Here is a 9035-nt window from a genome sequence, read left to right as displayed (position 1 = left end):
GGTTTTAAATATGCGGCATTCTTAAGTGTCAATTATTCACTTAGAAATTAATCATAAACTTTTTGAACATATATATATCCCACTTTCCATACGATTTTTTAAGTTCAGGTACTACAACCATAAAAATGGTTATAAGGGTTGAACTGAAAAAAACGAATGTAAAGTGGGATATTGAACTCAGAAAATCATGATTTTTGGTCAGGCCTAAAATTCTAAAATTCTAAAATTCTAAAATTCCAAAATTCTAAAATTCTAAAATTCTAAAATTCTAAAATTCTAAAATTCTAAAATTCTAAAATTCTAAAATTCTAAAATTAAAATTTTCTGAATTTCAAAATTTTAGAGTACCTCATACCAAAATCATTTATTTCAATTTGTGATATTTTTATAACTCCTGTTTTTAATAGACCATTTTTTAAAAACATTGTAAAATCCTTGAAAATTTTCAAAAATCATAGATTGTATATTGTTTTCAATTTAAAATTTTTAAATTTAAGAATTTTTAGATTTTTTAAAAGATTTTTTAATGTTTAAAATATTTAAAAAAAAATTATAAATTATAACATTTCTTGACTTTTTTTTGATAAGGTCCTATAAACAAATGTAAACATTGAGTGTATCCCTTTCACACCTTATGTCAAAGTCCATCGGAGTAAGCGGGATACACTCAATGTTTACATTTGTTTATAGGACCTTATCAAAAAAAAGTCAAGATTTTTAAAATTTAAAAAAAATACTTTGTATTTTTTTAATGTTGTATAATTTTTGCACTTTGTATTTTTTTCTTTTTTCATTTTTTTTTAATTTTTAGAATTTGTATTTTTTTTATTTAAAATTATAAATTATTTGAATTTTAGCATTTTTAAATTTACAATTTTGGAATTTTAGAACTTATAATGTTTAGAATTTTCGAATTCAAAATTCCAACTCATGCGACTAACGTTTTAGGAATTTAAGAACTTTATAATGTTAGATTTTTTGTATTTATGAATTGAAGAATTTTAGTATTTAGGAATTAGGGAATTTGAAATTCAAGAAATTTGAGAATTTTAACAATTTGCACAAAATCAAGAAATTAAATAAATTTAGAATTTTCAAATTCTTGCATTCTTAAGTTCTGGAATGCTAGAATTTTAAATAAGAAAGAAAAACTTTATAATTTAATTTTACAATTATCAAATCAAATCAGCGTTGAAGTTTTTTTTAAACTTTAGTATTTTAGATTTTTTTTCAGTTTGGAATTATTGGACTGAAAAGTTAAGAATTTGCGATGTTCCATTCATCCTATTTTTAATTTCGATCGTCCAATCGCACTTCCAGCACACCTCCTTCATCGTTTCTAAAACATGACTCACCAACCGCTTCCTCGATCGCAAACTGGTTCCTTCCCGTCCAGTCTTCCGGAATGGCCCGCCGAGTAAACCATATTTCCTGTCCTCCTCCTGCTCTCTCTCCTATACCGCCACGAACATCGAAATCTGGAATATAAGACACTTTGATTCGGTCGCTCGCCCACTCCGGCAGAAAAAGTAATTCAACCTAGAACACAACTTACTTTTAAGCTGTCCAAAATCCTCCCAAAGCCTAAAACCAACAACAACTGGTTCGGCTCGGTTGCAATCAAGTCCGAACAAGATCAACTGAAGAGAACTGTCAAACTGTTTGCGTCGACGATAATCGACGTCGAATTGAAGGTTAATCGATGGAAAAAACAATGTCGGGCAGGTCGAGTGTTTGTCGTACGTTTGTCGTCCTTTCGACCAATCGATATCGAAACGGTAAAATCAAAACCGTGCGACAACTCGTACGACGTGCGACATTTTTCAAACAGGGGGGTTTAAGGTCAAACTCGTCATATCGAAGAATTTCCACGCTGACGGTAAAATATTCCTTCGACCTTTTTGCCCAACTCCATTCTCCGTTTTCGAAAAACATTCCGCGAAACGTCAAAATTGCGGCATCAAAAATCAAAACATTCCGTTTGTTGTTCAAAATTTGTTTTCTCCGCGGCTCCCGCAGTTGCTTTCTGTTTTCCATTATTAAGTACTTATAACAAATGAAATTGAGTGATTAGCTGGTTGTTTAGTGTTAACTTACTGTTAAAAAATGTCCCAAGCCTACGAGGAACGCGAAGGCTACATCCAGCTGCTGATTCCGGAGCTGATCCAGCAGCTGACTGGTTTCGATGTAGGTTTTAAGTTAAAATTATTTGTTAATCTTGCTCTAAGTGATGGTTCTTTTACAGGAAACGGAAGAAAACTTCACACTGTGCCACCAGTTTGCGGTGGCCACGATCCGGAACCACCGCTTTCTGTCGGTCAACAGCCACGAGATTCGGCGGCGCGCGGACGGATTGATGCAAAACTTGCGCATTTCAAATCTAGAACGGGTGGCGGACCAGTTCCGGGGGTTGTTCGAGGCGTTTGTGGTGGAACCGGCCTGCGCGGATCATTACGTGCACGACATTCAGTGGTCGGTGCTGCTGTTTCTGATGACGGTGGCGCACAATCCGGTGGGGGCGCTGAAGGAACGGGTACGGCGCGGGTCGCCGGTTGCGATGTTGGAAGCGGGGTCGGGGTCGGAGGTTGATGCCGTTGAGGACGATGAGCGGAGGGAGTTGGTGGAGGAGCTGAGGGAGGATGATATTGAGGTTGGGGGAGGGAGGGAGGTGGAGGATGATTCGGAGCTGAGTGAGTGGACGGATTCGGAGGGTGAGGAGGAGGGAGAGGGAGAGCAGGTGGTTCCTGAAGTGGTGGAGGAGTCGAAGGTTGAAGCGAAGGAGGTGGTAATTTATACGAGAGTTGAGTCGCCGAAGCGAGATTTGGGATATGAGAGCTTTGATGCTTCCGGATCGGAGGATTGGCTTAAGGAGAACGTCCAGTCGAACTGGTGGCAGAATCCGAAGGCCAAAGCTGAGGTCAACAGCTCGCATGAGGGCGCCTCATTCTGCGACTATTGGAGCCAAACGATTTTGAAGGCTTCCCACAGCTTCATCAAACCGGATCCAGTTTCTACAGTGTCAGAATATTGTCTAATTCGAGAGATTCTCTGGATGTTTACAAATCCAGCGAATTGCAAGTTCTTCCGAATCGACGATGACCAGGTTTGGATCAACCCGAACGTGTCCCTCTCGAGTACAACCGAACGTGGCCTGCACACCTTCCTGCTCAACTTCACCGAACACATGACGATCGTGTATCGCTTGCGAAACTTTTGCCAAAAGGTCGCCAACACCTCGAGCAAACCCATCCCCGCCCCGTACAGCTTCGAATGCTACGCGTCCGGCGTGCGTGACTTCCTCAAAAACCTCGAAACCACCGTCGTCGACCTGGAAAAGCAAGCCATCGCTCAACAACCCGACCGCATCTTCACCATCATAACCCTGTTCCACGACCTCGAGCCCCAATTCCAACTCCTCAAGAACCTCAACGACATCCACCGCTACTCCGTCCTCGACTGGACCAAATTCCCGGCCCACATCGCCGTGGCCCACCTCCTGTCCGGCCTCTTCCGCAGCGTCAAACTCAGCGGCAACCTGGCCAAGTCCAACCTCGCCTTCTCCCTTCTCCTCTCAACCCTGAAAGGCTACATGAACATCATCGACATGTGGTGGACCGAAGGCCGCCTGGACGACTGGCGCGAAGAGTTCCTCGTGGAAAAGACATACTCCGAGGCGGACGGAACAAGCGTGACCGGCTATCGCACCCGGCTCTTCTCCAAGTGTAAGAAGCGCTCGTTTTACGTGAGTGCAGCAATATCCGAGGTGATCGAAACGGACGCGATCATTCAGCTGTTGATGCACCACTCGCTGGAGGCCGGCTACACGCTGAACATCTTGAGCTGTTTGGACCGGATTAGTGATTTGAGGAGCGGGTGCGCGTGGGAGGAGGGAATGCTGTACGTGGGCTTTCTGGAGGCGATCGTGGACGTGCTCGAGGGGTTCCGGACGGTGGAGGAGAAAAGTGAAGCGGTGGCGGCGTTGGAGGGCGCGGAGGAGGCGAGACTGCAGGTGGAGAAGTTTGCGAAGGTGGGTTTTCTTACTTTTTGTCATTTTTTTATTGATTCAAAAATGTTCTTTGTCAAACTGGACATGTCTGGAACATAACAACCTTTTTCAGGTTATGAGTATATTTTGTCTTGAACCTAAAAACAATTTTCCCAAGGGCAAACGCGGAGCATTTTTTTTTTGGTTTTTATGAAGTTTCAAAACACGATCGAGATTTCTCGATAGTAAGTTGCGAATTACCATCGATAAATCTCGATCTACCATCGAGAAATTACGATCGTAATTTTACTGTTGAGAAATTTTGAGCGTGGATCGAGAAATTACGATCGTAATTTGTAATACATTTTTTTAATATGTTTTATTTAAACTGAATATTCAAAAAAATCTAGGTTCTTTTTTTAACTTTAAAAAAATCTTTTGAAATTTTTGAAATTTTTGAAATTTTTGAAATTTTTGAAATTTTTAAAATTTTTAAAATTTTTGAAATTTTTGAAATTTTTGAAATTTTTGAAATTTTTGAAATTTTTGAAATTTTTGAAATTTTTGAAATTTTTGAAATTTTTGAAATTTTTGAAATTTTTGAAATTTTTGAAATTTTTGAAATTTTTGAAATTTTTGAAATTTTTGAAATTTTTAAAATTTTTGAAATTTTTGAAATTTTTGAAATTTTTGAAATTTTTGAAATTTTTGAAATTTTTGAAATTTTTGAAATTTTTGAAATTTTTGAAATTTTTGAAATTTTTGAAATTTTTGAAATTTTTGAAATTTTTGAAATTTTTGAAATTTTTGAAATTTTTGAAATTTTTGAAATTTTTGAAATTTTTGAAATTTTTGAAATTTTTGAAATTTTTGAAATTTTTGAAATTTATGAAATTTTTGAAATTTTTGAAATTTTTGAAATTTTTGAAATTTTTGAATATTTTGCAAATTTTAAAATTTTTTGAAATTTTTAAAATGTTTAAAAATTTTATTTTTTTTTTAATTTTTAAAAATTTTGAAATTTTTTGAATTTTTTGAAATTTTTGAAATTTTTGAAATTTTTGAAATTTTTGAAATTTTTGAAATTTTTGAAATTTTTGAAATTTTTGAAATTTTTGAAATTTTTGAAATTTTTGAAATTTTTGAAATTTTTGAAATTTTTGAAATTTTTGAAATTTTTGAAATTTTTGAATTTTTTGAAATTTTTGAAATTTTTGAAATTTTTGAAATTTTTGAAATTTTTGAAATTTTTGAAATTTTTGAAATTTTTGAAATTTTTGAAATTTTGGAAATTTTTGAAATTTTTGAAATTTTTGAAATTTTTAAAATTTTTGAAATTTTTAATTTTTGAAATTTTTGAAATTTTTTGAAATTTTTGAAATTTTTGAAATTTTTGAAATTTTTGAAATTTTTGAAATTTTTGAAATTTTTGAAATTTATGAAATTTTTGAATATTTTGCAATTTTTAATTTTTTTGAAATTTTTAAAATGTTTGAAAATTTTAAAATTTTTGAAATTTTTAAATTTTTTAAAATTTTTGAAATTTTGGAAATTTTTAAATTTTTTGAAACTTTTGAAATTTTGGAAATTTTTGTAATTTTGGAAATTTTTGAAATTTTGGAAATTTTGGAAATTTTGGAAATATTGGAACTTTTTTAAAATTTTGATATTTTAAAAACTTTTGAAATTTTTAAAATTTCTGAAATCTCTGAAGTTTTTGAAATTTTCAATATTTTTTAAATTTTACAAATTTTCAATTTTTTTATTTTGGCATTTTTAAATTGAAATTTATCAAAGTACCACATTCTTAAAATAAAGCAGAACAATTGTTTTCAATGTTTTCATATATGAAATATATGATATATATGAAATTTTTGAAATTGTTGAAATTTTTAAATTTTTTAAATTTTTGAATTTTTTTGAAATTTTTGAAATTTTTTAAATTTTCAAATTTTTAATTTTTTAATTTTTTTTTGAATTTTTAAATTGAAATTTATTACATTCTTAAAATAAAGCAGAACAATTGTTTTCAATGTTTTCATACATTTATTTCATACAATGCAAAAATGGAATACAGAAATAAAATACATTTCATTCATAATAACAAATCTCCAGTCAAAGGCCTCACCGTCCCAGCTCCGTCAGTATCGTCCAGTCCAGTCCAGAAATTCGGCATCTGAAATGACAAAACGATACATTTGTAATTATTTGTAATAAATTATTTGTTAACGATCTCAAAACTTACCTTACTAATCCATCCAATATTCATCGCATTTAATCATCATCGTCATCGTTATCAATCGTCATCATCATCAGTAACTGAAAAACGCTCCTAACAAGAAACAGCTCATGAAACGAGAAAAAACATTAAACAATTCAAACAAAAACAAGCAAACCAATAACCGCGCAACACATCGAACCACAAAACAAATGGCGCAACCACATCGAGAATTTGGAATACCGCAATCGCAGCAACCAGGGCAAAGAATTCGTACGAGAATTTTGACAGGTGTAACACCAAAAATATTTAATTTCTTTTGAATTTTGTATGGGAAGTTCCGGAACGGATTCTGAGGAATCGTTCACCGGAATCGAGTACTGTTTTGGGATAGAGGATTCCAAAACGGTATACTCCTGAACCTGGGCTTCATCTGAAAAACGGACAATTTTTTTAGAATTTAGAACTACCTTTAAATTTGGCTGTTCCGGAACTTCCTCCAAACTAATTTTGCGAACGTAACGTTCTCGCGGTTCCAAGATGGAAGCCCCCTCAGTTGACTCCGAACATTCAACTGAATCGATTACCGTTGATTCCTCAACCGGATCCACCGGTCTTTCGGAATTTTCTAAAGAATCGTCGTTTAAATTTTGCTCCGTGACCGGTGGATCCGGTATCGGAACAACGGTAATCTCATCGATTTGGCCCTCGATTCCCCCTGAAATGGTCAAAATAGTCAAAGAATTTTGATCTACAAGCGGTTCCGAAATCGGAACCGCCGTAGCATTGTCCAAAGAGTTATTTAAAGGAAAAGGAATTTCAATTACCACCGGGGCTTCCGGAACCGGATCCGCCGGTTCATCGGAATGGTCCAAACAAGAGTCAGTTAAATTTTGTTCCAGAACCGGCGGATCCGGTTCTGGAATTCCCCCCGCCGAGTCATCACCCCCGTCAACCCGTCCGCCACCCGCAACCCGGTCAACGTCAGCTTCGTCCGTACGCGGAGTGGCCAACTCCTCGACCGTACTGGCCTTTTCCGCAGCCGCAGCCGCAGCGGCCTTCCGCCCTTTACGGCGAGACATTTTCGCACCCATTTCTCCGGCTATCTGAAATGAGAAAGAGAGAGAGAGAGAAATATTAGTAAGTGCGTCTAACCTCACCAACGTCCCAAGCGGGTATGGCTGAACAGGGGGTCTGCACTTGACCTACACACCTTTCAGCTTGTTATTTTCTCGTAACTATGGCTACCATGGTTACGCGAGTCGTCCTTGGCGATCGTTGTTGTTTTTCGCGACCAAACTGGTCGGCTCCTGCGATCAACGCAATTTTTTTTTGGTTGGCTGTCAAAAATAAAAAATTGACTACCAGAATAAATTTTTAGTTTGAATTTAAACAAATATCCTCCCCTCATTCCAGGACACCGTCAGCGCGTCCAAGCTGCAGAACCTGCGCAACCAGATTCGCGAGATTTGCGACGACGAGCTGCTCATGATGGCGCTGGACAGTTCGCTGCAGCTGGCCTGCGCCGACAACGACGAAGATGACGGAGAAGAGTGTAAACTTCCGTCCGCGCCCTCGCCCAGCTGCCTTACGAACGCCCACTCGCTGTACACGCGCCTGAATTCGATTTCCGGCCAGCTGATGCTTCCGCTGGAACATGTCCTGTTTGGGGCGATCAAGAATCTGATGGAGACGAAGCGGCAGGCCGCGAACCACTTTGTGACGACGATCTACAAGGAGGAGTTTCTGGTGCTGCATCATTTGAAGAACGTCCGGAAGGTGCTGCTGTTGGAGGCGAGCGATTTGATGTATTATTTCTACAATGATCTGTTCAGGAGGATCGAGGCGGGGGAGAGCTGGGCGAATCCTTACTTGCTGACGATTCAGTTGAACGATATTTTGGCCTCGCGGTTTAATGATATGACGTCGCTGTTTACGATCGAGATTGTTCCGGAGCACAAGGCGGAGACGACGACGGTGCTGGACGCGATCGATAAGCTGAGGATTTTGTACGATCCGGGGAATGATTTGAGCAACATGATCAACGAAGAAGCGATGGCCAGTTACAACTGTTTGTTCCGGTTTCTGTTGAAGGTCAAGTGGGCACTTTGTACGTTGGAGTCGCTCCGCTTTCCGGAGTGCTACAAACGTCGGCCGCCGTACGAGGAGCCGTGCGTGCTCGACCTGAACCTGAAACGCCTTTCGATGCTCAAGTTCTGGATGATCTTCTCCGTGCAGTGCATCCATTCGCACCTGATGACGCACGTGCTGCAGTCGCTTGGGATGCAACTGGACGAACGGCTCGAAGCGGCCGACAATTTGAACGAAATGATCGCCGTCCATCGATCGTACATTGGGACCATCTACGATCATTCGTTCCAGACGGACGACAGCAAACCCTTCCGCGAGGGCGTCATCCGGCTGCTCAACCTGGTCCACATCGTGCGGGACGAGTGGAACAGCAACGTGCTGTACGTGGAGATGGACGCCCGCGGGGACATCGAGGACAACAGCATGATCGGAGACTTTATCGCGAACGCCCAGGTCGGAATGCTGGAGACGACGTACTGCAAGTGCCACCAGCAGCTGGCGGAGTTGCTGAATCGGGAGGTTTATGCGAAGCGGAAGATGCACCGTAAGTTTGTTACTTGCTTTACAAAAAGAAGTACTCAAATCCTACTCTACTTACAGTGGCCGCCCTGGCAGACGCCTTCAGCTACAACGTTCCTTACTAAAAATCTCGTAACCGTAAGTAATACCTTTATTGGAGTCACCTTCCAGTTTATTTATTCACCCTCGTTCAAATAAATACAATGTTAATCCTCAAATCCA

General features: G+C 38.2%; 1 protein-coding gene across 1 annotated transcript; it reads left to right on the top strand.

Moving 5' to 3' along the window:
* Nucleotides 1-1940: 1940 nt before the first annotated feature.
* LOC120412935 (gamma-tubulin complex component 5-like) lies at nucleotides 1941-9031 on the top strand. Its single transcript, XM_039573572.2, has 4 exons — nucleotides 1941-2187; nucleotides 2246-4027; nucleotides 7620-8838; nucleotides 8895-9031. The coding sequence occupies exons 1-4, from the start codon at nucleotides 2107-2109 to the stop codon at nucleotides 8936-8938; spliced, it is 3126 nt and encodes a 1041-aa protein (XP_039429506.1). The 5' UTR covers nucleotides 1941-2106; the 3' UTR covers nucleotides 8939-9031.
* The last annotated feature ends 4 nt before the right edge of the window (nucleotides 9032-9035 follow it).

Source organism: Culex pipiens, chromosome 3, assembly GCF_016801865.2.
Source record: "Culex pipiens pallens isolate TS chromosome 3, TS_CPP_V2, whole genome shotgun sequence".
NCBI lineage: Eukaryota > Metazoa > Arthropoda > Insecta > Diptera > Culicidae > Culex > Culex pipiens.
Note: the sequence above shows the minus strand (reverse complement) of the source record. Positions and strands in the feature narration are given on the sequence as shown.